This window comes from Phaethon aethereus, assembly GCF_964289735.1.
Source record: "Phaethon aethereus genome assembly, chromosome: 1".
NCBI classification, from domain to species: Eukaryota; Metazoa; Chordata; class Aves; order Phaethontiformes; family Phaethontidae; genus Phaethon; species Phaethon aethereus.
In genome coordinates, this window is record NC_138575.1 from 149,035,562 (window position 1) to 149,062,031 (window position 26,470).

Here is a 26,470-nt window from a genome sequence, read left to right on the forward strand (position 1 = left end):
ATTTATTCACAGAAGTAGTCAGTTGACTTTTTTTTTTAAGGATTTTTTTAAGCCCATCTTTAGCAGCTTTTCAGACACACGGACAGGTACACACACATAAATTTAGACCAAAAATGCCAACCAGCATGAAAAACTCTGAGCTGTTGCAAAAGCCAACATTAATACCAGAAGGTCAGGAGCCTGGAGGCAGCTAGAACTCCTGCGACTGGACATATTTGTGGGGTGGTTTAAGCAAGATGGTCTTCTTAGGAAGAAGTTCAGGAAGAACATTAGGTAACACCCCTCCTTGAGCAATGGTGACACAGGAGAAGAGCTTATTCAGCTCATCATCGTTCCTCACAGCCAGCTGGATGTGCCTGGGCAGGATCCTGGCTTTCTTGTTCTCCCGTGCAGCGTTCCCTGCCAGCTCCAGGATCTCCGCGCTCAGGTACTCCAGCACCGCAGCCAGGTAGATGGCAGCACCAGGACCGATCCTGTCGGCATAGTTCCCTCTTTTAAGGAGCCTGTAGACACGACCCACAGGGAACTGCAGACCAGCCTTGGCTGATTTGGTTTTCTTTGGCACAAGGAGGAGCTTTGTGGTTTTCTTTCCACATCCAGACATTCTAACATCAATCTAGTATAAAAAGAGAAATAATTAAAAAAACCAAAATAAACATACACAGAAACTGAGCATTTAAGTCTTTTCTTCCTCCTCCTTTCACTGCCTTTCTAATTCCCTTACAAGTCAGTTTTCCCCTCTCAGAAAGTTTGCTAGTTGTTCATACTTTTGTCTGAAGGAGCAGATGGGTCAGGCTGCTGTTCTAGGAGAGACTGACAAGTTTTCTGTGAGCCAAGAGACATCTACAAGTTCAGTCAGAGCAGCAGGTCAGCCATCTGCAATGTTTCCAAAGCTTTTCAAGAGAATAAGGTAGAAGTTAGGAGCAAGGTCTTCTGACCCAGTATGAAAGAAGGACTGCTGTTAAGGAGAAAGGTTAAGCAAAACTAGGCTTCAAGATACCTAAAAGTGTTCAGAAACCCGACAGGGAAGATTCATTGAACTTACCCCTGGTAAGAACCTAAGCAGTTTCTGCAATGATGACCTTATGAGAGTGAGAGCTAGAAATTCCTATCTTTGTCTGAAGTGAGAACAGCAGAAAAGAACTTCATCTACTGGAAATCACTTCAAATGGGTCTTGTCTTCCAGAGGCGAAGGGACCTATTGGTGCAAGATAACAGGCCACAATCACCAACAAGACTTCTGGGAAAAAGAGAAGCTTTGTTTTACATCAGACACTGAAACTGCTCTGCTCAACACACTGTACATCAGGCTACTACAAATGCACAAGGACCATCTTCTTGTATAGTATTGCATCCATTCAACAAATCACATCATTTATTACTGACATTAAGTCTCTGGTATTGAATAGTACCAATTACTCTTCCATACATAACATAAAGCAGCTGGAGAACAAACACAGGAAAATTCTGCTTTTGTATATAGAATTGCTCTCAAGTTTCAGTCACTAGTTGTTTTTAAGTAATGAAAAGCTCTACCCAGATGTGGGGAGGAACTATATCAGATATTAAGTTAAAATCTTTAAAAATACAATGAAGAGTTCTCTTAGGAGATTTTTTGGTGGGTCATAGAAAGATAAGCTTTTAGAAATAAACTACACAAGTAAACAAATAACAAAAATTAAAAGCCACCTTAAGCAGCCTTACACCAAACACAAAAACTTACAAAACCACCATCTCAAGAGTTTACCTTGCACAACAAAAACACATGTCATTTCTTATAAACAAACTCTCACCTGAAGAGGTTCTTGACCCAGCTTCTCTTCCAACAATACTACTACCCAAATCCCCCAAACCACAATTTCTGGCAAGAGCTGCCCCCTTTTAAGCTCCACAGTGGTACCCATATCATTACCAGCTCTTGCACTGTTTAATGCCACCTGGGTGAGAGATGATTCAGCCACTCAAAATAAAAAATAATCAGGGTCACAACACAAGAGCAGTTCAGTACAGTCCCTGAGAGCATGAAAATTTGCCACTACTCCTTGTAGAGCTGCTTAGCACCTTGTTAGCCAGTCTCTTCTGGAAACAAGCCTAATATTTACTGCCTCAAAGAACTGCAGTATTTTAACTGTAATTGCAGTATTTTAACTGCAGATTGGCAGTTAATTTATTACAGCTGGAAGGGGGCACACCTCACCTTCTGTGGTCATCAAGAATTAAGCACAGCAACCTGTACCAGGAATTTTTGTGCTGCCAGCAGCATCCAAGCTGCTTTGTGACCATGCTGCAGAGCCTGGGAAAGCTCAGGACCTCTAGCATTGGGTTCTCTTACTTCTATGACTTGTCCCCATCTGTCACAGTCCATTTGTTTTTCCAAAGTCATGCATAGCTGTGTTGCAAGGCATAACACATCCTTCCTAAGGTCAAGCGTGTGGTGACAGCTGAATTATTTTTTTCTTCAATATACAAGTGCTGGAGAGTTGAGCCCTGGCCCAACAGAAACTTTTGCTGAGCAGCTGGGTTAGGAGACATCTACCCTCTGTTATCAGCGGGCCAGAGGGGTGAGTTTTCAGATCACTCTGCTGTCTAGTTAGTTTACAAATGAGTTGAACTATTGGCTAGAAAAAACCAAACAAGATTGTTCTTGATCAAAGAAATACTTTAAAAATGGAGTTTTGCATTAGACCAGTACTTCAACATAAACTCTATCTTTCCGTGTAAGTAGAGGTGCTTCCTCAGCATCTTTTATCATAGAGAAAATGGCAGGTGAAGGCATTTCTAGAAGCTCCTTGAGCACTGGCCATGCTTTGCAGACTCTGTCTGGCGTGGTGCAGAGCAGGCTCACAGAAGCAGCTTGCATCCAGGAGTATCACGATGACCGACACACAAGTCTCCAGATTAGCAAGGGGTACTGTAAGCACCACGCTTAAAATTCACAAAATTAGTACCTTGCTTGAGTTTTCTACTATTACTGCAAGCCTTTAGATTTTTGCTTGGTCCGAAGAAATAATCATTCCCAAGCCTGCTCTCCCTTGCTATGGTCAAATGGGGGAAATAATTTGGTTTTCACATGTTCATTTCTCATGTACCTCCTTTAAAGCTTCCTCCCCCCACCATTTACAGGTGCAAACACTCAGCACAAAGCTAGTTACATATAGCACATCTTTACCATACACACAAAGCTTAGTATCATGTTGGAGCAGTCTAAAGAGAGGTAGTTGTTCACTACAGCTTTACAAGCCATAAGACTTTAAAGCATAGTGCTACTAACTTCTAAAGCAGAGTTAACTTCAGAGGCACTGGGTTATGTGCACCATGAATTTGTGATGGAGGAAAAGTTCACATGAGCATGAATGGCAGTGTGTGTCTTGACTCCTCTGCTGTCTCAACAACAGTTACTTGTAATATGTTTTCAAAAGTAAACATGTATTTGACTTCTTAAGAAGTTATTTGGGTGGTATGCTTGGCCTTTGACATTTTCTGTGTTCCTCCATCCCTAGAAGGGGAGCTGAGAAAAGAACAAACAGCATTGGATTCTAGGAACTTTATTACAAGCTTTAAAAGTGCATTAAAATTAGCAGGACAAATACTTGACAAGAAGCAAACACATACAAATTAGTGCTACTGAGTCCCATCATCTGTAAGTGCTCAGACCAGACCAGGAAAAGCAAGTTTCACTGGCTACCACCTTGTTCCTGAGAAGCAGCAGCATCTCTGGCTGTTTTCTTGGGAAGGAGCTGGGAAAGGATATTTGGCATAACCCCTCCTTGAGCAATGGTGACACAGGAGAAGAGCTTATTCAGCTCATCATCATTCCTCACAGCCAGCTGGATGTGCCTGGGCAGGATCCTGGCTTTCTTGTTCTCCCGTGCAGCGTTCCCTGCCAGCTCCAGGATCTCCGCGCTCAGGTACTCCAGCACCGCAGCCAGGTAGATGGCAGCGCCAGGACCGATCCTGTCGGCATAGTTCCCTCTTTTAAGGAGCCTGTAGACACGACCCACAGGGAACTGCAGACCAGCCTTGGCTGATTTGGTTTTCTTCAGTGTAACTTCAGGTTTGCCAGGTAATGCGTGTTTCTTTCCACGTCCAGACATTCTGATGGGTGAGGAGACACAAAGGGTTGGAGATCTTCAAATTACCCAGGACCTTGGGCTACAGCTGTCTGATAGCAAGAGGAGATGACAACAAAGTGAGTTACACTTCCTGCTCTTCCACATCAAGAAGAAAGCTTGTTCTTTTCTTGAGGAAAAAAAAAAGAGTGCCACACACCACAGTTCATTAACAACAGAGCTAAGATTTTTAACTGCTACTACTACCCTCTTACAGCCTACCTTTTAGGAGAGAGGCCTTGTAAAACCAGAGCGGTCTGACTACCTGTCAAGGGAGACTTATTGAAGTAGATATGAAGAGCTCAGAAGAAAAGAGGCTTTTCCCTGCTCCTTGGAACGTATTTGGGATTGAGGCACAGGGCACAGTGGGTCTTCTTCAGTAAGATTTTCCTAAACACCAGAACTGTTACCTCAAAGATAACTTGAGGACAAGCCTGCTTCTTCCAAGAGAAGTTTATATTCTCGCTTCTTCCATTATCAAGTTAAATCTTTCTTTCATTTTCAATCCAACAATTGGAAAATTCCTGCAGCCCACAGCATCTTACACCTAAAATACTCCAAGAGTTTTTCCTACCAAGTTCTAAATTAATTCCCCAAGGGATATTCTCTGGCTGCTCTGAGAGTACTGGCAGTGTTCTGCAGCAGGAAGGGGAAGCATTGACTTGGACAGCATGATGCAGACTGAAGAATAGAAGTTACAGTCTATTTACTCAAGATTAAGGAAATTCAGTCCAGTTAGAGTACTCTTACAATTGGAGTGGCAAAAATACTTATTTAAATAACATTTTTAAGCTATGAGTAAATAGCACAGTTAGCTGCCAGCACAGCTGTTTGCTATGTACAACAACATCCATTACTAGATTAACATGGGAGGCTTTTTTGTGTAGCTTTTCTAGAGAGATTTAAATATTTAAGAAAAATCAGAATAAGATTTGGGAGGGAGGAACAAAAAAACCCCAACCCATAATAAAATCCAAGCAAACCAAGCTATAACTCCTTATTCTTATTATCAGATAATAATTTTCATTTTCTGATTACTCACATTACAGACATACTGTACTACAAATGCAGCTACCTTACAAAATAACATAAACAAAGTCCACAATAATCCTAAATATTTCACTATGTATTATAAATGAAAGATATATTCCATTACCTTCAAAAATTCTTATTTTAGCCTAATCTGTCTTTATCATGGCCTGCACTCACAGGCAAACAAGCCACATATCACCATTTCCCCTACCCCTGGGGCAAAACCTTTTTATTAGCAACTTTTTCTCCTCATCAGTGGGTCACCTGGACAATTAATGAGTCATTCCCACATGTGGTTCATCTTCCTTCTAACCTGTGATTTGGGGGGAAAGGAAGAAATAGGTTATAGGTGCCCAGAAGCAAATCCTCCGGAGGGAGAAGTGAGGCTGTCTCCAAGTGCTGAGCCACAGCTATATTTTAGTCTCGCTGCGATACCGCCAGCTCTCACCCACTCTGGCTGGAGTAATTCTGCCTGCACACTGTGTGTAAAAACAGTCCTCTTCCTGCTGAAGCTTGATAAAAAAAGTATATAGAGGAAATGTGCTTTATAAATACGATGTATTTTTAGTTGGGGGGGATAAAAATAACACTGTGTATTGCTTTATGTGTGTCCTGGGCAGAGAGAGTTATGCTTCATTCACTTTGTGTCCGAGCCCCACCAAGTGATGTGATGGGGCTGCTCCTAAGATTTGGGCTTCTGCCCCCTCTTCTGGCAACTCTCTGCCCCACATGGGACTCAGGGTTTATTGTGGGAGCAGGGGTGTTCTGCTCCCAAGGGTCCTTGCTTAGTTTCTCTCAGTTCACCTGGGCAAGTGAATATTTTCGAGCAGATTTTAAAAAAAGAATGAGTACATACTCTGTGCTCATGCTCTTTCTGTGTTTGCTTTCTGGTGTTCAAGACAGTTTCCAATGAGCAACATGCAAGAGCCATGGGTTTGAATGGTATTTCAGCCGCAGAAGATGGGTATTAAACCAGCAGGTCCTCCTGACAAAACCTTCATACAGCAAAACTGGCACCGACAGCTATAGGGCTTCAGGTCTGCGTGCCGGGTACTCACTGCAGGTCAGAGCCAAAAGACGTGGGAGCGCCTGCAAATGGCTCCGAAAAAATGTGATCCTGAAAACTTTAGCTCAGATGCTGCCCCACCGCAAGGCTCTGTAGCCCTTTACTTTCTGATTTAAAGTTCTCACATCATCTATATTTGTGGTTCCATCTATCACTCAGCCAGCCACTTCTTCCACAAAGATGAGCACTTAGTCCAAGCTGGGTGAGGCTGAGTCTTCCTCCACCTCAGGGCCCTAGGAGGCAGGTGTGGGGCACCCTCCACGCATCCAAATCCTCGCCATAAGGACCGCGACCCTCTCAAAGCGCCGCCGCAGCTATCCATTTCTTTTCATTCGGAGGCATAAAAGGTGTCTGTGCCTTCCTTTCAGCAAACCAGGCTTAGCGCAGGCCGGGGTACGAACGCAGGATAAGTGCCCCAGCACGCTTCAGGGTACGTGGGCGGTAATGGGATGTCCGTGATGTTACAACGTGTTATAATGGGGCTTCTACCTGTCCCTTGGTGGAGCAGACACAGTTGTTTCTCCACCTGCCTAGAACAAACACAGTCTCAAGGCCCGCCAGAAAGCCATGTGGGGTGTTTTTCTGGGGACTCAGGGCTGGGCCTTTCTGGGTGAGCGTGCTGACCCTTGGGCTAGAGCACAAAAGGAGGGGGAGGCAGGAGCAGGCCTCTTCCCCTCTCCCCTCTGCTTGCATGGTGTGCAAGGTCCGCTCAATTCTTTCAAAGGGCAGAGGTGCTTATTTTTAGGGAATGGGGTGCTGATCCCAGACGGATTTGGGTCACCATACTTGCCCCATTCCTCAGTGTTTGTTGAGTGGTCTTTAAGACAGACTCAAAAATAAAATAAAAGATACAAATAAAAATAAAAAAATTCTCATAATGCTAACTGGCTATGACCCAATTCCAACAGTATTTGAAGTACTGATAATTATGTCTGATAAGAATAGATAATATAGGTTTGATTTGTTGGTTTGTTTTTTTTTTTTAAAGAAGAGGGAAAGAAAAATGAGGAGAGAAGCCAATGGAGAAGTAAAGCAGGATATGAAATACAAACAGAAAAGAAGAGACTCAATGAAGAGGAAAGGGAAGATTTACAGAGAAAAACTAAGGCAGAAAAGAGCCCCAAAACTCACTGACTGTATTTGGGTGCTCGTAGGGAAGTGTTCCCTACAGCTGACAATTTATTTGGGCTGTTTCTATGACGGTGCCCTGTTTGGTTTATGCATTCAAGATTATGGTAGCTCCAGGATGCTGGCTGGCAAGCATGAGGAGCTGGGCCTCAGCTCAGCACGCTGCCTGGTTGGGATCCCACATCTCATGGCCATGCTGCTTCCCCAGCACGCCCTACAGAGCCTCGGTGTCCAACAAAGACAAGTCACCTGGGGCTGGGCAGGAGGAGAGGGGCTCACACATCTGCCGCCATGCAAGGGTGCCCCTGAACTCATTTTAGCAGGGCTGACCCACAGAAAATGCACTTTCTCTTCCTGCCTGACTGCTTCACAGGTGAGAAAGGAGTGCTGGAATGTGCTAGGAAGTAGCTCCCTGTTTGTCTTTTTTTAACTTTTGAAATAAGAGTTTCAGAATATGTTATGTGTTTGTCAGTCTGATATCAAATTCCTTGTTTTGCTCTCTACTCCTTTCCAGGGTGTGTTTAGCAGGCTGCTTTTAGAGGACATGATTTTGTATCCCTCGCTGTGCTGCTGAAAAAATGATAAAAGAGGCAAGACCAGAGGTTTGCACTGCAAAACCGGCTGAGCTCCGATGGTGAGGATATAGCACGGGGATCAGGAAAGGTTTCTTAAGGTTGTGTCGGTTTTGAGGCTGTGCCACCTGGAAGTTGGGCAAGAATTCCTCTGCCCTCCATGACTTACATCCTGCATCATTTCTGGGCTGATGTTGGTTTGAGAGGTATGAGGAGAGGGTAGGGTCATCTAGGTTCAAAAAGGGTGCAGGGTCCTGCACCTGGGTCAGGGCAACCCGCAGTATCAACACAGGCTGAGGGATGAAGTGATTGAGAGCAGCCCTGCCTAGAAGAACTTGAAGGCACTGGTGGATGAAAAGCTGGACATGAGCCAGCAATGTGCGCTCGCAGACCAGGAGGCCAACCGCATCCTGGGCTGCATCCAAAGCAGCGTGGCCAGCAGGTCGAGGGAGGTGATTCTGCCCCTCTACTCAGCTCTGGTGCGACTCCTCCTGGAGTCCTGCATCCAGCTCTGGAGCCCTCAGCACAGGAAAGACATGGACCTGTTGGAGAGGGTGCAAAGGAAGCCACTAAAATTGTCAGAGGGATGGAACACCTCTCCTGTGAGAACAGGCTGGGAGAGTTGGGGTTGTTCAGCCTGGGGAAGAGAAGGCTGCGGGGAGACCTTATTGCAGCCTTCCAGTACTTAAAGGGAGCTTATAGGAAAGATGGGGACAGACTTTTTAGTGGCGATAGGACAAGGGGTAGTGGTTTTAAAGAGGATAGATTTAGACTAGACATAAGGAAGACATTTTTAACAACAAGAGTAGTGAAACACTGGCCCAGGTTGCCCAGAGAGGTGGTAGATGCCCCATCCCTGGCAACATTCCAGGTCAGGTTGGACGAGGCTCTGAGCAACCTGATCTAGTTGAAGATGTCCCTGCTCATTGCAGGGGGGTTGGACTACGTGACCTTTAAATGTCCCCTCCAATCCAAACTAGTCTATGATTCTACAATCGCTCCAGGTGAAGGGTTCCTGGGTTAAAGCCCTGCTGAGCTGGCCTTTGGGCAGGGCCGCAGCTCACACAGGGGCCCACAGAGTCATGACTTGCGTGAACAGCCTTTGCGCTAAACCGCTCCAGCAGCACTTGCGGGGTGGCACGCAGGGATGGCCGCTTGTAGGCCCGGACATGAGTGGGCACCCACCACAGCTGCTCGCAGGAGGGACTGGTGCCCATCAGCCCTCAGAAGCACCCACACCTTTCCGCTTGCGGAATGGGGACGGGGAGCAGCGAGGCCCCTGGCAGGGTAAGCCGGACCGGTGGCGATCGAGTGTTTCTAAATCACACTGCCCTTCACGGCGTGCGTGCCGGAGTCCCCGCCCGGAACACGAGGGTCCCCGTTGGGAGCACGGGTGGGATCCATCCAGATGCAGCGGGGGGGATCTGGACCTTTTAAAAACCGGCGCTGTGGCGGGTGTGGGAAATCCTGACGGGAAGGAGAGGGAAGAAAAAAACGCCCCAGCAAGAGCTGAAACCCGTGAACTCATCCAGCCGGAGCGCCCCTGCCCCGCTGATTTCAAGCAGGACGCTTCCCCCCGCCGCTCCCCGGGACCCGCCGCAGCTGCGCCGCGGCACCTCCCACGAACCCACGTCGCGCCGCGCCGCCGGCCTTATTAGGCGGTACGGGAAGAGGCCGCAGAGCTGCGCCCGCCCCGCCGCGGAGCACCGCCTCCTCCGGCCGCGCCGCGCACGCCGGGACCGGGCCTGCACAGCCCCGCCGCCGCCCTCCGGGCCCCGGCCCCACCGGCGGGATGCAGGTGAACAGCTGCGGGGCCGGGGCGGGGGCCGGGGGAGCCCGGTGTGCCACCACCGCCCCCCCCACCCCGGTCCAGGGGCAGAGGTGGCTGTCGCGCGGCAGGGTCTTGATGAAGCACCGTGGCTTGGTTTTGTGGTGGTTTGTTGGTGTTTTTTTTAAATTTTTTTTTCCCCCAAATGCGGTATTTATTTCGGTTCTGTAGGAAGCAGATGGCGGGGGGCGAGTGCTTTAAGCGCTTCATCAGTATGTCGATAAACGACAGTAAATGCTGTGAAATGCTATGTTGAGGGAAAAATGACCACAGTTAGAATAAAAAAAAAAAAATCTGGCCTGCTCTTTGCCGTGCTACTTTGTGTTCCGTCTTTCCTCCAGAAGTAGTGTGTTTTGGTCTAGAGATGAGATACGGTCTTGAACAGTAAGGTACATGGGCAGCAAGTCACAGCAAAGCAGCAGACACTGTATTCAGTTTTCAAAGTAGCATAGGCCAAGACAGTAAGGAACCAAAGCCAGCCTGTGAGTGTTACACTGAATTTTCAGGTATTTAAAAACATAAAATCACTGTCTAACTTGGAAAAACTTTTGCTGAGCTTCTCATGGATGCCTGTTGGCCCTGTCTTGCAGGGTTATTCTAACTATTTCAAAGTGTGGTGGTTTTGTGTGTGTGTTTTTTTTCTGTTGTTTGGTGGTTGGTTTTTTTAACTTTAGGAGCAGTCTAGGCATAGATTTAGATCGGATTCCCTTGTGTCCTGGTTTCAGCCTTGTCTGGCAGAGGTAGTGCTTGCTTTTCTCTCAGCACTTGTGTAGTCATGCTGACTTGAATCTACCAAGGAGACTTCCCATGTATCCAGAGTTAGGTCTGTACAGCTGGTGCCTGTCTGTCTTCTCACCAGTGCTTCCCAATGCAGTGACCACTGATTTGGTGGCCTGTTGCTCTGCTGAGGCTCTGTACTTGTGCCCTGTGGCCAGCATGTTTCCCTGTCACCCAGTTGCTTTCCTTCCTTTTCCTTCCACCTTGTGTGAGCTGCAGTGATGGTTATAATGCTCTGAACTTCTGTATCCTACCCAGGCCTCCTGTACATGTTGTGAATGTGTGAATGGGATAGAATAAAATTAAGTCCCTCTTCACGGTACCAGTCTGGGGTGGCAAAGAAGCCTCAGCATCAGGAGGATGCACACTGTGACTTTCTGGTGCCATCCAGACAGCTACTGCTTTAGCAGTTTGTTGTGTCCCCTGAAAAACTTGCCTGTGTTAACTTCTGGAAGTGGCAAAGTTCTGCTTGAATGCTCATTACCCATTTCTTGTTCTGTTCTAGGACCCAAATAAAGACACAGAGTGGAATGACATCCTGCGCAAGAAAGGTATCCTTCCTCCAAAGGAAAACCTGGAGGAAAAGGAGCGTGCAAAGGAAGAGGAGCAGCTTGCTAATCTTCAGAAGTCTCTTGGTGAGTGACCAGGCCAACTCAGGCAGCAGCAGCAGGACAGGTCTTAGAATGGCTCCTGGGGGAAGCTTGTACAAAGAAATGGCCAGCAGTAATGTTTATATGCCCATAAAGCAATGTGTCCCTTTCCAAGTCTGTAAGCGTAGCAAAGCTTCTGCTCATATCGGGTGATCGTCTGTTAGCGGTATCAAACAAATACATTCCTGAAACACGTGGATTCTTCCAGCACAGGGAAGCTTTATTCTTGATGTCAGCTCCATATTTTTATAGAAGTAAATGTTTGAAAACAGAAATAAGAACAGTGCCAAGGGAGTCTGCCACGTGACTGTGCAAGTAAAAGTATCTCATGACATTACCTGTTGTATGCTTCCTCCTTCCCTCTTGTTCGGGCATCCCTGCTGTGTTGTGTCTGTGTTAGGTATGTCTTTGCTGCAGCCAGCGAACTTGAAAGCTAGTTCAGGTACTCGTGTGCTAGTGTAGACAGCCTTCAGCTTGGAGTCTTTTACATCATTGTCTTTCCATCTATTTGTCAAAAGTGCATAATATTTTCTAAAAATCTGGTATCAACAATACTTCAAAAAAGCTGTATTTCCCTTAGTTAATCTGTCCTTAATGTACATTCTGTTGGACTAATAAGGGCTGATCAGTTTTAATGCTGGAATGAGTTTTTTGCTGATTTGATGTTTCTTCCATTCTAGTGAAAACTTATGAGGACATGACTCTGGAAGAGCTAGAAGAGAATGAAGATGAATTTAATGAGGAAGATGAGAAAGCTATTGAAATGTACAGGTCAGAGCAGCATGCAGAATTTGGCTTTAATGAAAACTAGCGGTTTTTTCTCTTACATGCTGTTAGATATTGTTGAAGAGAAGAAGGATGTTGTTAGGCCTGGTGATAGAAAAAAGGGGTTGTGTTTCTGGTCTCTTGTAGGGCTTCTAAGTGTCTTTAATAGGATAACTGGGTTTATCTCTGCAAAACTAGGTTGTAGATAAAAGACACTGAATTTAATGTGCATCTACTGAGTGCATGGCTGGAGATTCTGAGAGCTTTGAAAATCACCTCAAAGATTTCTCAATTTCTTTGCATGAATGAGATGAAGGTGCTTCAGACTTACATAATTACAGTGTTGGGTTTCCATTATCTCTCTCTACCATCTCTTATGGTTTTTGCTTTTTTGCCATTTAGTTTGGTAGTGTAGTATCTGCAGAAGAAATGTCTGCTGAGGGCAGAAATGACGAAAAAATAAATTCATGAAACAGTTGTATTTCTTGTATGTTGGTGGTTTTAACTTGTGATGCCAATGTAACAGTTGACTATGTCAACTTGCTTTTGTTGCTCTGGGGTTTGAAAAAGTTTGTAATGTGCTTTCGAAGTCTAGGTTTCAATGAGCTCCTTTAAGAGTTGTTCTGTCAAAAATGCACCTATTTTCAAGATCTCTTTCCCATTCCTTGCTGTTCAGGCAGCAAAGGTTAGCAGAAATGAAAGCAGCTCAAATGAAGAATAAATTTGGGGAAGTTTTGGAGATTTCGGGGAAAGACTATGTTCAAGAGGTTACAAAAGCTGGAAAAGGCATATGGGTAGTCCTGCACCTCTACAAACAAGGGTAAGGATTTGTTTTTAACCTTTAAACCTCTCACTGTCAATAGCGGAAAATACTCTAGACAAATGTGTAGTTATTGTGGAAATTGAAGAACTGATTCTGGAGTTCTAAGAAATAAAAAATTGAATTAGAATCATTAAGATTGGAAGAGACCTTCAAGATCATCAAGTCCAACTGTCCACCCAACACCACCATGCCCACTAAACCATGTCCTGAAGTGCCATGTCCACAGGTTTTTTTGAACACTTCCAGTGATGGTGACTCCTCCACCTCCCTGGGCAGCCTGTTCCAATGCCTGACTACTCTCTCAGTAACTTCATTACTGTTGACTCAAGACTACTGAACTTGGTTCTAAAATGATGTTACCATGAAGTGGCTTTTTTATACACCTGTACAGCACAGTGTGACTTCTACCATAGAGGTAGCTGCTGCCACTGAAATATTCAAGCTTTTCAAATTATTCTGGATAAAGTGTGAGGGGCTGTGCATTAGAAGAATCACTGGATGTCTTTAGCCTTGTTTCTAGAGGCATAAAAATTGAGTGAACAAGGTTTCCAGTCCTGTCAGCATGATGGAAAGTCTTGTCAGAAATGTCTGATAAGTTGCAAGAATTTTCTGGAAGGGGTTAGATATACTTGATTTTTTTTGTTGTTGTCTCTAACTGCCTTACAGGTGTTCATTTTCATACTTTCTTCCAGGAGCTGCTTTTCTTTCTATTTTGCCCTTGCTATTTCTAATTGCCCTATGCGATTTCTAAATGTCATATCTTCATAAATAGATTTCCCTGTATGATAGGGGGAAGGTTGTATGGCTAATATCTTAAAACAAAAAACCCAGCACCTGCCAAAACCTCTAGTGATGCTGATTTCCTTTTGAATGCTGGATTATTGGACAACAAAAGTATTCAGAAGTTGCTTCTGGTACATTTGTCTTTCCATAAATGCTACTCATCAAGCTGATATTTCTGACCTTTCTTCTGGAGCAGGTTACTGTCTAATTCATCTTTTATATTTTCCTCCTGTGTGTCTGTTGCTGTTCTTCACAGAATTCCACTCTGTGCCTTAATAAATCAACATATGAGTGGGCTTGCAAGAAAGTTCAGAGATGTGAAATTCATCAAAGCTATCTCTACCACCTGCATTCCCAACTACCCCGATAAGAACCTGCCTACGATATTTGTCTACCTGGAGGGAGACATCAAAGCTCAGTTCATCGGGCCTTTGGTGTTTGGTGGCATGAACCTGACAAGGGATGGTGAGTGTCTGCATCTTTGGTCTTCCAAAGGAGAAGCAAAACTGCTTTTCTGGGAATGAGAGAAGTGAGGCTTAGGATGAGAAGGAAGGTACTAAAAATCATATTAGGTTGGTGTTTTTGCATCCTTATGGCTCAACAACATGTTATTAAAGCTATCTTGTAAAAGCAGTGAGTGGCTGAGTAGGCCAACATATAGATATTTATCTTATGTATGTGCAAGTATTTGCACCCTGTTTCAGGTGAAACAAATTTTCCTGAATATATTAGAGGATAAATGGTACCCACACACATTCTTTGGGGCTCTTGTACCTGAACGACTGACTGTGCCCCCGATTACTTGATAATCTGTGCACTTGATAACTGGTGCTTGCCTATTGCACTGTAATGCTGCTTGTTTCATTTTCAAGTCAATGGCATGTATTTGTCTGTTGTACGTTCCTGACATGCAGGAACCACTCATGACAACCACTCATCATTAACCTTTAAAGATGTCTGTTTGTCCCAATGAGGCTCCTAGCCTGAAATTGGGCTGCTTCCTTTTCCTCTTGCTGTCTCCTGGAGATGGCAACCTGTTAAGCCCATGGCTCAGGGAGTACAGGGCCCCATGGGGAGAGGCTATTACCTTTCCTGGAGGATGCAGTTTTCCCTAGACTATTTCTTCTTGCCTATCTTAGCAGGCTGGGGGGTTGTGCAGCCTCATCAGGGTGAAGTGCTTTGGGAGATGAGGGTGGTAGGGAGGTGATGCAGGTCTTGCAGAGTGCTGTAGCTCTTCAGTAAAAGCTGCTGTTTGGAGGTGGTTGGTCAGGGATGGTGTCCTACAGCAGTGCTTGAAGACAGAGGTCAGCAGTGAAAAAGGCTCTTCTTGAAAAGCAAATGCAACTTGGATGTAACCTAGTGGATTTTACTTCAGTTAAAAGGATACTCATCTGCTTTCTGATGCTGTCCAGATGCCTTCAAGCTTTTTCAATGTCAGACTTTAAGGGCGTCTTGAGTGTGTGCTGTAGAAAATGCTCCCCTGCCTTGGAACCGTCAGAACGGGAAAAGCTCACTAATGAGGTCACTGATTTGAGAACAGCTAACTAACTGCAGAGGTTGCCTAATTATGCACTGAAGTGAGCAGTGGTAGCAGAACCTACAGCTACCTTTCTCCCATTTTTAGCATATGAATAATTGATGTTGGGAGGGAGGGTGTCCAAAGGTGACTAAGCCAGCTTAATTCAGTCATCACAGAAAGCTGGGCACTGAAATTCTGCACTTCTCTCTCTTTCTTCCTTTTCCCCTAAGCCTAGATGACTTCCCCCGGAGATTAAAGAAAGTGTGAGGTTGTATTCATTACTCTGTAATGTCTGAAGGAAGTTAGATTTAATGATAGGGTTGCCAGCAGGTCTACGAGAAAGGTTTTAATTGAATGTGTTGTATTGACTTTCTACCAGTACTTCTGTGAAGCAATCCCGTTTGGGTCTATATAGTAATAGGCCCACTACTGATGGTGGAATTTCTCTTGCTGTCTTGCTAAGGAACTAATAATCAGTGCATGGCGTAGTGGGAAAGGATTGAATTGTGTTTACAGAGTACATCCCTGAAAAATACCTGTAATTCAGATGTATAAATAGAATTGCTACAGTCTTTTGCCCCTCAGCAAATCCATTCCCTGCCTCTTCTGACTGTGGTGAACTTGGTGTGTGATGGAAACAGCTGTAACACATGAGCAGTACGGCTTCACCAGCAAATAGATGTGCAGACCTGTTTTCTGCCCTTATGTAGTTAGAAGGAGGTGGGATTCCCTTTCACCAGGAGAGTTGTTTCCTCTAAAGCTGCTGCTCTGTATCAGTTGCCTCTTTTACACCCCTGGTTGTAAAGGGAGCAGGGATGCTACTGGTGGGCTGCAGAGCAGTACCCTAAGCTCTGCGCCCTGGGCTGAAACCTGTGCCAGAACTAGTGACTGTGAAGGGAAGGTTTGGCTGGAGTGGGTACAAGAGACAGGGCTGGGGCTGGGACCTGAGGGTGGAAGAGGACGGGGAGGAATGGAGCAGGGCCCTGGTTTTGGTGGTAGTGATGACAGGGTAATAAGAGAAGTCATCAGGGGAAGCAAGGGTGGGAAGGGCAGTGGGGAATTGTGTCAGTCTGAGGTCTGGGGGTTTCTACATCTGAAGGTAAGCTAGGAAGTGCAAGATGCTGTTGTACTGAAATAAATTAGCATAGGTCAAGAGGCGGCAGTTTGCTCCCTGACATTCATGGCTCTCTTTTTCCTGTGTGCAGAACTGGAGTGGAAGATTTCGGAGTCAGGTGCCATCAAGACAGACCTCGAGGAGAACCCCAGGAAGGAGATCCAGGACCAGCTCCTGTCTTCAATCAGGGCGTGTGTCCCAGCCAGGGGGGAGAGTGATTCAGAGGATGACTAACTCCTTTGTCGGCATCAAGATTGATGCAGTACACTTGCAGCAAGTGTTCCCACCTAGAGTGCTGGAGATGCTCATGAAGATCTTGCTGAGCCCAGAATGGTAGAATTTCAAGATGGCCATTTATCTAGAAACTTCTACAAACAAAAAAAAGTGTCTTTAAAAAAAAAAAAACCAAACACAAAACCCCTATTGCAGCTTCACTTAGGATCCTGAAAGACATTTTATATTATGAAGCCCAAGTAAATATTACTCAAAATGTTAAATTATAGATATCAGTAGAAACAAAGGTCTCCTGTTGTTATTTTCCTAGTAAATGCTGACTTCTTTAACAAATCTGAAATACGAAGTGGCCTTAAGTGCACTGGTTTTGACAGGCTTAACCTGTGTAAATAGCATCTACGTAGCTGGTCTTAAACATAATTGTCAGAGGAGCTTGCCAGGCCACTCTCCATCACTTATCAGCAGTCCTGGTTAACAGGGACTGGACGACTGGAGGCTTGCCAATGTGATGCCCATCTACAACAAGGGCCGGGAAGGAGGATCCAGGGAACTACAGGCCTGTCAGCCTGACCCCCGTACTGGGGAAGATCATGGCATGGCTCATCTTGAGGGTGCTCACAGGGCATGTGCAGGACAACCAAGGGATCAGACCCAGCCAGCACGGGTTCATGAAAGGCAGGTCCTGCTTGACCAACCTGATCTCCTTCTATGACTAGGTGACCCGCCTAGTGGATGAGGGAAAGGCTATGGATGTTGTCTACGTGGACTTCAGTAAAGCCTTTGACAGAGTATCCCACAGCATTCTCCTGGAGAAACTGGTGGCTCGTGGCTTAGACAGGTGGACTCTTCACTGGGCAAAGAACTGGCTGGAGAGTCGAGCCCAGAGAGTTGTGGTGAATGGAGTTAAATCCAGTTGGTGGCCAGTTGCAAGCGGTATTCCCCAGGGCTTGGTTTTGGGGCCGGTCTTGTTCAATAACTTTATTGATGATCTGGATGAGGGAATCGAGTGCTCCCTCAGTAAGTTTGCAGATGACACCAAGTTGGGTGGGAGTGTTGATCTGCTGGAGGGCAGGAAGGCTCTACAGAGGGATCTGGACAGGCTGGATAATGGGCCGAGGCCAACTGTATGAGGTTTAATAAGGCCAAGGGCTGGGTCGTGCACTTGGGTCACAACAACCCCATGCAACGCTACAGGCTTGGGGAGGGGTGGCTGGAGAGCTGCCCGGAGGAAAGGGACCTGGGGGTGCTGGCTGACAGCCGGCTGAATATGAGCTGGCAGTGTGCCCAGGTGGCCAAGAAGGCCAACAGCATCCTGGCCTGTATCAGAAATAGTGTGGCCAGCGGGAGTAGGGAAGTGATTGTGCCCCTGTACTCGGCACTGGTGAGGCCACACCTTGAATCCTGTGTTCAGTTTTGGGCCCCTCACTACAAGAAGGATGCTGAGGTGCTGGCGTGTGCCCAGAGAAGGGCAACGAAGCTGGTGAAGGGTCTGGAGCACAAGTCTTAGGAGGAGCAGCTGAGGGAACCGGGGTTGTTCAGTCTGGAGGAGGCTGAGGGGAGACCTTATCGCTCTCTACAACTACCTGAAGGGGTGTTGTGGTGAGGTGGGTGTTGGCCTCTTCTCCCAAGTAACTAGTGATAGAAAGACAGGAAATGGCCTCAAGTTGCGCCAGGGGAGGTTTAGATTGGATATTAGCAAAAATTTCTTGACTGAGAGAGTGGCCAAACATTGGAACAGGCTGCCCAGGGAGGTGGTGGAGTCACCCATGTCACTGTCACTGGAGGTGTTCAAAAAAACCTGTGGACGTGGCATTTCAGGACATGGTTTAGTGGGCACGCTGCTGTTGGGTTGATGATCTTAAAGGTCTTTTCCAACCTAAGTGATTCTGTGCTAATTGGTTGTAGCACTTAGTTGGGCCTTCTGTCAGCCCATTGTGCATAAAGGTTGGTCAGCCTGGGGAGCTAGGGGAGGTGATCTGTGACTTGGGCGCTGCTGAAGGTGACATTTGGCTCTTTGCAGAAGTGTGTAGGCAGGAGGGCCAGCACAAGGCTGTGAACTGGGACCCTGGACATCTTGAGAGAAGCCTCAGTGACAGCCAATGTCTCCTGGGACCTGCTGAGTCCAGAACTCCCTTTCACATGCACCAATTCATTCAGCAGCAGTATTTTGCCTTTTGGAGGGGCTAAGCTTCCTGCAACACACTCACCTGCTGATCAGGAGAGAAAATTCAAGGTGGTGGTGCTCGAGTGTGAAATTGCTGACTTCTTCCACAAACTCGGAAGTCTGATGCAATGCTACAGTAGTGTCATTGCCAAATGAGAGGGGAAAAAGCTATTTGAAGAGCTGATGTCTTTCTGTATTAAAGCCTTCCATCTTCTAGGTACAGTAATAATTGGAGCCTTAGAAGAGAATGAACTGAAATACTGCCTTAATTATAGATCTGCTGACACTCAGAGCTGCTTGCTTACTTTGAGTTGGATCTAATGTCCACCTACACTTTAGATTTGTCTGCTCTTGGACTAACAAGCTCCAAGAGTTTTTGCTAACAAGACTGCTCCAAGGACATTTGTTACATTGCTGATGGATTCTGTGGGCGGATGGTACAGAATGCAGGGCTCAAGAAGTGGCAGTTTTTAATTTTAGTTTTGTATTAGTTCATAGCAACTTTTAAGCATCTTTCCTGCACTCTGTCTCCCCAGTCAAATCAGTGTGTAGTTCAAACACAAATAACTGTTCTGTAAACTTCAGGTAAAGTTGTAAGATCCTGATTGAGAGCTACCTCTGTGAGATCTGAATGTGATTTGAGTGTCAATTAAGTTGGGGGAGGGGGGGAGAGTGGTTTTTTTGGACAAAATAGCTAAAACACTCACACTGAGCAAGTGAGCGGAATGCAGCTGATAAATACTGAATTTTGTTGTTGTACATACCACCACACTTCTCTTGACACAGGACTATCCCAAATGCTATCAGACCTGATGCTTTTCTGTACTTACCTACACATTTGTACAATCCAGGAAGAGAACTTTTTCTCTGTATACCAGCCTGCTTATTTTGCTTGTCCTTATTTAACTGTGCTTTCGAGTGACCTCTGAGCACTTGGACTGGGTTCCTTTTGGAGGAAACTGTCTAGAGGAGCAGCTCCTAAAGGGCATTTGGTCCAAAGAGCTAGGCCAAAGCTAGCCTGAAATAAGGCCCTCTGAAATCTGTGTAGAGTGGATGTGATATCCTTAGCCTCTCCCTCCAGATCTGCTGCTGTTAAGCTGTCTGAATTGCTGATGCAGACACAGCTGCTGTACTCTTCTCAACTTTTTAAATTAAAGATTATCAAGCCTTCTAGGAAGGGGAGATGGAGTCTGCAATCCATCTTGTATTGCTGCTGTGGCAACTTGAGTTTGAAATCTAATTTTAAAAGTAGGCAATGCTTTGGATACTTTTTTTTTTACTTCTGTTATTCCCTCTTTTTTTAATTGTCTCCCACTTCAGTGCCCCTACAGAGGCAGAGTAGCAATAATGTCGCAGCTCCCCTCTCATTGTCTTCTAGACCATCAACGATTCATGGACTGCAGCAGCAGCGATGCTCAAAGCAGGATGACCACTGCATTTGGGTGGGGTTGCTAGGGTCGCTGTCCCATGGAGTTTTGGAAACATCTAGGGATGAAGACTGCTCAAACTGTCCCAGTGCTTGACTGGTTCCCTCTGTCCTTTGCATCCTGCACAGGCAGCAAGACCTTGAGCCAGAGTAACTAAAGACAGCGGAATTTGTTGTCCAGAGCTTTATGCAAAGCTTGTTGTTCAAGTGGGAGAACTGGTGTTCCAAACACAGACATCCCTAGGATACTAACCGCAGACCTACTAGGGCTAATCAACAGAGAAAGCTGAAGGACAGAATACACCTTTTGACCAGACTGTACTAGCTTGTAAGGATCTTAGCGCCTTTCTGGAAGAGGGATGCTCAAGCCCTCTAGTCCGTAAACTCTGCATGTCTTTCTCGGAAGCTTTCTGTTTGCTCCTATCCACGCTGGCACAGTGGTTCTTGTTCCCTAATGTACAAAGTAAGCCATATTTAGATGGGATGGGGTCTCCTCACCAGAAGAGCCTCATGCCTGGTGAATGAGGCGATCCCCTGGTGCAGGTTTGAGCCCCTTGGGCAGAAGAGAGAAGTAAGCTGAGTTGCTGACACCTGTGGTGCATGGTGCAATTAAACCCTTGGATAAATAAGGGGGGACGATGGGACTTTGGGCTGTTTCAATAAAAGCTTTCTCTTCCAGCAGGGTCTTAAAAGAAAACCACAGCTGCCTTCTGGGTTGTGTGGGCTCTGTGCCCACCAAGAGGACCAAGCTCACAGAGGGGACTGGGGCTCTGTATGGGTATTTTGTTGCCCCAAGGTGCTTATCTGTGCTTGTTAATGACAGTTACGGCATCCACAGGCAGTAATTATGGCTTCCCTCTACGAGAAGCAAACCAGGCCTGCCTGGGAGATATATCCAGGAGGCTAGGTAGGGGAGGGGGAGGTTGCCTCTTCTTCTAGCTTGCTCCCTGCTGTCAGGACTACAGCAAGGTCTGCTTTGCCATTTAATAGGTGGCTTTGAGCAACATATAACAGTTCAGGAGAAATGGAGACAAAGCTTGACTTGTACCATCTTTTATTCTGAGCTACTTAATATGTTGACATGTTGGCGGATGCCATTCAAGGATGCCATGCTGAAAGGGGCAGGCGGGAGAATAACCAAAAACCAGAAGAGGCTGGATGTTCTGCTCAGCTGCTGAGACCCATGCAGAGCATCATTTCAAATGGTCTCTGTTCTCGGTATTTGGCTAAGTGTGAAAACAGCTTCTTGTAATCCTGTCCTCTTTCTTGCCAATCATACCACTCTGCTGAAGGCCTTTTGTAGAAATTAGGTCTCTGCAGGGAATGGTTAATGAGATCTGTTTAACCTTTCAGCAGAGCAGAAGCTTTGGAAGCACACAGTTAAGGGGAATGAGCTTTAGCTTAAAAGGAAGCCGGCTGCTAAATAGCAAACCAAAACAGCCAATTAATATACACAGCAGAATGAGGCAATATAATGGGAGAAAATAATTGGAGATCCTGAACGCTAGTTTACAAAGATTCGTGGCACTGCTGCTAAGTGCACCATTGATACTTTTGCAGCCTGTCAGCAGATCAATGCTCGCTTCTCACTGGTGCGAGAGGGTCTTTCTGTCAGCTGTCATGGGAGAAGTCAGAGGCAGCGACCCTGTGAACAGTGCTGAGGCTTGTACGAGTTACTGTCCTGCGTACCGCTGTGGAAGCATCCCTGACTCATCCCGCACCGCAGCCGTGCCAGCAGGTGGGTGCGGAAAAAAAAAAGTAATGGCAGGTGGTTTGCCATTAGTGGACGGTCACTCTGGAGTTTTTTTGTGTGAAGTGTAAGTGAACCACTAGTAATAAAAAGGGTTTTCTTCATGATTACAGGTCTGAAGTCTGCTGCTTACCCAGGTTATGTGAGCAGCCACATGAGGTTCATGGCAGGCTGCCCTGATCCAGAGAAGTCACTGCTCTGATTTTCCTTTACCCAGACGTGCTTGCACTCACAATCTGCACTCACCAAACCCTGCCAAACCTGGAGGGTAACATTTTGCATCCACCTCACCTGCAGAGAGCGAGTCAGGTGCTGCGTAAGCAGGGTAAGGCCATGGAGGGGCAAGTTAAGCTGCCAGTTCTCCAGGTACTTAAGCCAACCATGGTCAGGGACCTGCACGTAGGCAGAAGTGTCCACAGGACTGCGGTCACAGGAGGTGAAATGAAGGAATGTCCTTTGAATACCTGGGCTGTGACATACCTGTTCTGGTCAGGTCCCCCTTTCCCAGGGCTCAGCTCAGACATGCCTGCTTCCTCTTTGGGTCTGGCCCATCCCTTCCCAAATTCGCTCAGCTGGATATTTGGTTGGCCTTACTGCTGGGAGTAGTTTAACTTAAGACGAGATGATTCACTGTGAGAAAGCTGGGTGCGTACTTCCAGCTCTGCTGGATCAGGGAACAGAATAAACACCTGATGTTAAGGCCGTAAGTTAGCATGACATCTGAATACAAGATTTGTCTTTTATAGAGTTCATTAAAAAAGTAGCTCTGATCTACAGCGATTCCCATGAAAGTTAAGGTGTACTTTTTATTCCTGTACTAGAAACTCAAGTTTGCAATAATTTGTCATTATTCTCTGGAAATCTAGGGAAGTTTCTTATTTCACAGGCTGTGTACCAATGGGAAATGTGACTTCTAATAGAAACCTCAGTAACTTAGTTTGGACTAGCTCCTGTTTTGTGAAGTGGGTAAGCTTTATATACCTTATGTATATATAGTTTATATAGAAACCCTTCACCATTATATAAACCTTTTGCTGCCTATTTGTTGGGATCAGATCATGTCTAAAGAAACTGCTCTCACTGAGATCAAAGGGAAATGCTTTCCCTTCTCCAGTCTTTTAAATCACTACATTACTAAAACTAATCTGTTCCCTGTCAATTGTTTGCAAAGCAGTTGAACTAATTTCTCATTGCAGCCCATTATAAATCACTCCTCATTTCGATCTCATTTAGCTAATTCAGTCATCAAAGGATTGCAGGAGGCATGAAGTATTTTATTGATGCATTTAGCTCTTCACAGAATTATGAAAAGTATTGAACTTTTGAGGTCTATCTATTTGCAGATGGCTTTTGTGAAGCAAGGAGAGGTTTCATTCCCTTCCTTGGAAGACAGAACCATTAAAAAAGAAAATCCAAGCAGCGAGAGACTCTCTCTAGGCTTGTGTGGGAGATTGATGAATGATCTGACTTGTTTTCATATAATGTGTTAAAACTTTCATCTCTTGACACCATGCCGAATTTTTCAGGACTTCACCAGATTAATTTTAATTTACAGAGCTGACTGAAAGAATTGAGGTCTGGTAGAAAATGGCAGGAAAAATATGAAGTAATTCTGAAGTTGTTTCTATTTAACACTTCAAATGTTAAATACACAAGGAATTATATAATCTAAGGCAAAACAGTCCATGTAACAGATGTTGATGGACAATTAATGAGATGAATGTAATTATGCATATTTGTAAGCCTCTGGTTCAATATATCTACTATAAGAAGTCATATTTCTTCCAGCATATTGAACACAAAGATGCTTCTCATGGAGGCAAAAGTTACAGCATTTGCTAACAAGAGCAAGTCTTGATTTTCCAAACAGCTGTTGCCTACCCCCAAAGTGACAGTGACTCCTGCTATGGTATGTGTCATCCTGATCCCGCTCCCCTAAATATCCATGGGAATACTTTCATTTACAAGCAGGTCAGCAGAGCCAGCTACTGAACTTTTCTTTTTGCCTGATTGCAGTTTATCCTTCTATGAAATAGTACAGACTGTCTGGGGGTGTTGGGAAACTCCATTAATTATCTGCCCATGTGCAAATGATTTCTGTTATGTAAAGCTTAAAGTATGGATGTCCTGGATTCTTCAAGTTGAGTATCACTTTTTGTGGCTTAGTTGTTCCTGACCTTGGGTGATTAGAGAAGTGTTGTGAGGGCCACCTCCATGGCACGAGAAGACCAGCAATGGACAGTTGCAAAGACGGATCTCTGCCACAGCACCAAAGTATCGACTATTTTCTTTAGCAAGAAAGTGCCGGTGCTAAAAAGGTGCAAAGTTTGGTGGGATGAAGCAAAAACGAGAGAATATGCAAAATGTGGAGTTCGGTTTCCCATCTGGTAACATCCCCAACAGAGGTGCATTCCCTCTGATTACATCTAGCTAGCGAATTTAATAGTGCTGGGGAATGAGATGGGAACGGGATCCTGCAGGGTGAACCAAGTCCAGACCAAAGGGTTGATCCTGGAAGTGCTTGAAGAAGTTTCTTCTTGTTTTCTTTCTCCCCCTGAGAAGAGAGGGAGGAGAAGAACCCTCAAGACAGTGGAAGAGATGAAGGGCATCAGGCACAAGTAGGTAAAAAGGGGCTCAGATGGGAGACTTAAATGAGATGTCCGTCTACCACTAGAGAATAAGGGTGGAGGTGAGTGAGGTAATAAAGAAAAACTTGAGAGCTCTCTTTTTAAGGAATATTCAGAGATATTTGGTGCTGGGATACAGTAGGAGAAGCACTGTTCTCAAAGGATGGGCTTCACATGTGTAGCTGTAGACTGTGCACTGAGGTTAGCAGGGTGGATGAGACCAAAAAGAGAAGACCAAAAGAAGAATAGTGTATAGGAAGAAAAAAGTCAGATAAACATGGATGCATTGATCTATAGAGAAATGTTAGGGGATAGACTGCAAGTAAGTGCTGCTGTTAATGAAAGCAGTAATCAGGCAGGTTTTCAATTTGTAAAATCAATCAGTAAAAAAATCATACCTAATTCAAGCCAGGACAAGACACTACTGTAACAGGGAAGTGATTGTGCAGCAATGGTGAGGCCGCACCTCGAATCCTGTGTTCAGTTTTGGGCCCCTCACTACAAGAAGGATGTTGAGGTGCTGGAGCGTGTTCAGAGAAGGACAATGAAGCTGGTGAAGGGTCTGGAGCACAAGTCTTAGGAGGAGCAGCTAAGGGAACTGGGGTTGTTCAGTCTGGAGAAGAGGAGGCTGAGGGGAGACCTTATCGCTCTCTACAACTACCTGAAAGGGGGTTGTGGTGAGGTGGGTGTTGGTCTCTTCTCCCAAGTAACTAGCGATAGAGAGGAAATGGCCTCAAGTTGTGCCAGGGGACGTTTAGATAGCATATTAGGAAAAATTTCTTGACTGGGAGAGTGGTCAAGCATTGACACAGGCTGCCCAGGGAGATGGTGGAGTCGCCATCTCTGGAAGTGTTCAAAAAACATGTGGATGTGGCACTTTGGGAAATGGTTTAGGGGACATGGTGGCGTTGGGTTAACGGCTGGACTTCATGATGTTGAAGGTCCTTTCCAACCTTAGTGATTCTGTGTGATTCTGTGATATTTGCATACTAATAAGCTGTCTTTAGCATAAGCTCAGCAAAAGCTATGCATCTTTCAGGTGGGAGGAGCTGTTTATATCCAGTTTTACAAGACACATTAAGCATGGTGGCATCATGTGTCTGGCATATATTACAGCTCTAGCCCAGCGGATAAGATGGGCTTTCTCTCTCCATTAAGATGTCAGATGTTATTTTCCCTTTAACAGCACTACACTGATATTTTCAAACTACTGCCCTGTGCATTTGCACTGTATTATAAAAGAGATACCGGGGCAATTTTAAAAATAGTTCCGTAACAATGCCGTCACTGGCTTATCGGTAGCAGTCCCACTTTGAATGCAGATATAGAAAAGAGAGGAAGAGGGAGAAAACATCTGTTTGTCCTTTTGTTGACTAGTAGCTGATACTTCAGGACTTACAACCTCAGGGTGTTTCTGATGAGAAAATGGTGATGAAGAGCTTTGGTGGTATCTCTATAAAACGCACACCCTCCTGTCCTTCTCCTCTCCTGGTGGTAGGATAACCAGCAAGCACATGGATGTCCTCCTAGCACGCTTCCATTGCTCCAGGCTTCAGCCAAGGGGAAACCTTTAACATCACATCCACATCAGCTGTAACTGTTACTCTGAACTGGTGTGGAGCACATGGGATTTCCTTAGGAAGTCATGCAAGAAACCGGGCCCTGCCCTATCCCCTGGGTTGTGTCTCATTCACTTTGTTCTGAAATGGAGGTAGTTCCCTGGAGATCTAGGTGCTCAGCTGAATACAGACATCACCTTGCTCGGAAAGCAGGCGGAGGAAAATTGAGAGTTTTCTGCAGACTCAACTTTCCTCCATAGACGCTCCCCCAAAAGGCCAAGCCATTTCCCTGCAGTGCAAAGGACCCCTTGGAGCAGGACACCTCTGCACGCAGAAGTCGCGCGCTCCCCATCAGTGCTGGTGGATATCACTCCATTACCCCATCAGAGGAGGAACACGTGCAAACCAGAGCACGTTGTGCCCTGGCCCATGGCGTGGCGGTCAGTGCAGATGGGATCCTGGCCGAGGCCGAGCAGCTGGTGGGGCTACGTGGGATGGGTTCTTGGGCCCACCAGGATCCAGGGAGCGCTTGGAGCCATTGGCT

General features: G+C 45.7%; 3 protein-coding genes across 3 annotated transcripts; 1 reads left to right on the forward strand and 2 right to left on the reverse strand.

Moving 5' to 3' along the window:
- Nucleotides 1–190: 190 nt before the first annotated feature.
- Nucleotides 191–604, reverse strand: LOC309416976 (histone H2A-like; the record flags this gene model as incomplete). The annotated part of the gene is made up of 1 exon (XM_082014363.1): nt 191–604. One exon carries the CDS (start codon nt 602–604, stop codon nt 191–193), a length of 414 nt encoding a protein of 137 aa, XP_081870489.1.
- A 3,070-nt stretch (nt 605–3,674) lies between these two features.
- On the reverse strand, nt 3,675–4,094 carry LOC309416987 (late histone H2A.1-like; the record flags this gene model as incomplete). The annotated part of the gene is made up of 1 exon (XM_082014374.1): nt 3,675–4,094. One exon carries the CDS (start codon nt 4,092–4,094, stop codon nt 3,675–3,677), a length of 420 nt encoding a protein of 139 aa, XP_081870500.1.
- A 5,067-nt stretch (nt 4,095–9,161) lies between these two features.
- PDCL3 (phosducin like 3) lies at nt 9,162–16,959 on the forward strand (the record flags this gene model as incomplete). Its single annotated transcript, XM_082014385.1, has 6 exons — nt 9,162–9,194; nt 11,018–11,147; nt 11,843–11,933; nt 12,604–12,747; nt 13,790–13,998; nt 16,258–16,959. The coding sequence occupies 6 exons, from the start codon at nt 9,162–9,164 to the stop codon at nt 16,398–16,400; spliced, it is 750 nt and encodes a 249-aa protein (XP_081870511.1). The 3' UTR covers nt 16,401–16,959.
- Between the last annotated feature and the right edge of the window lie 9,511 nt (nt 16,960–26,470).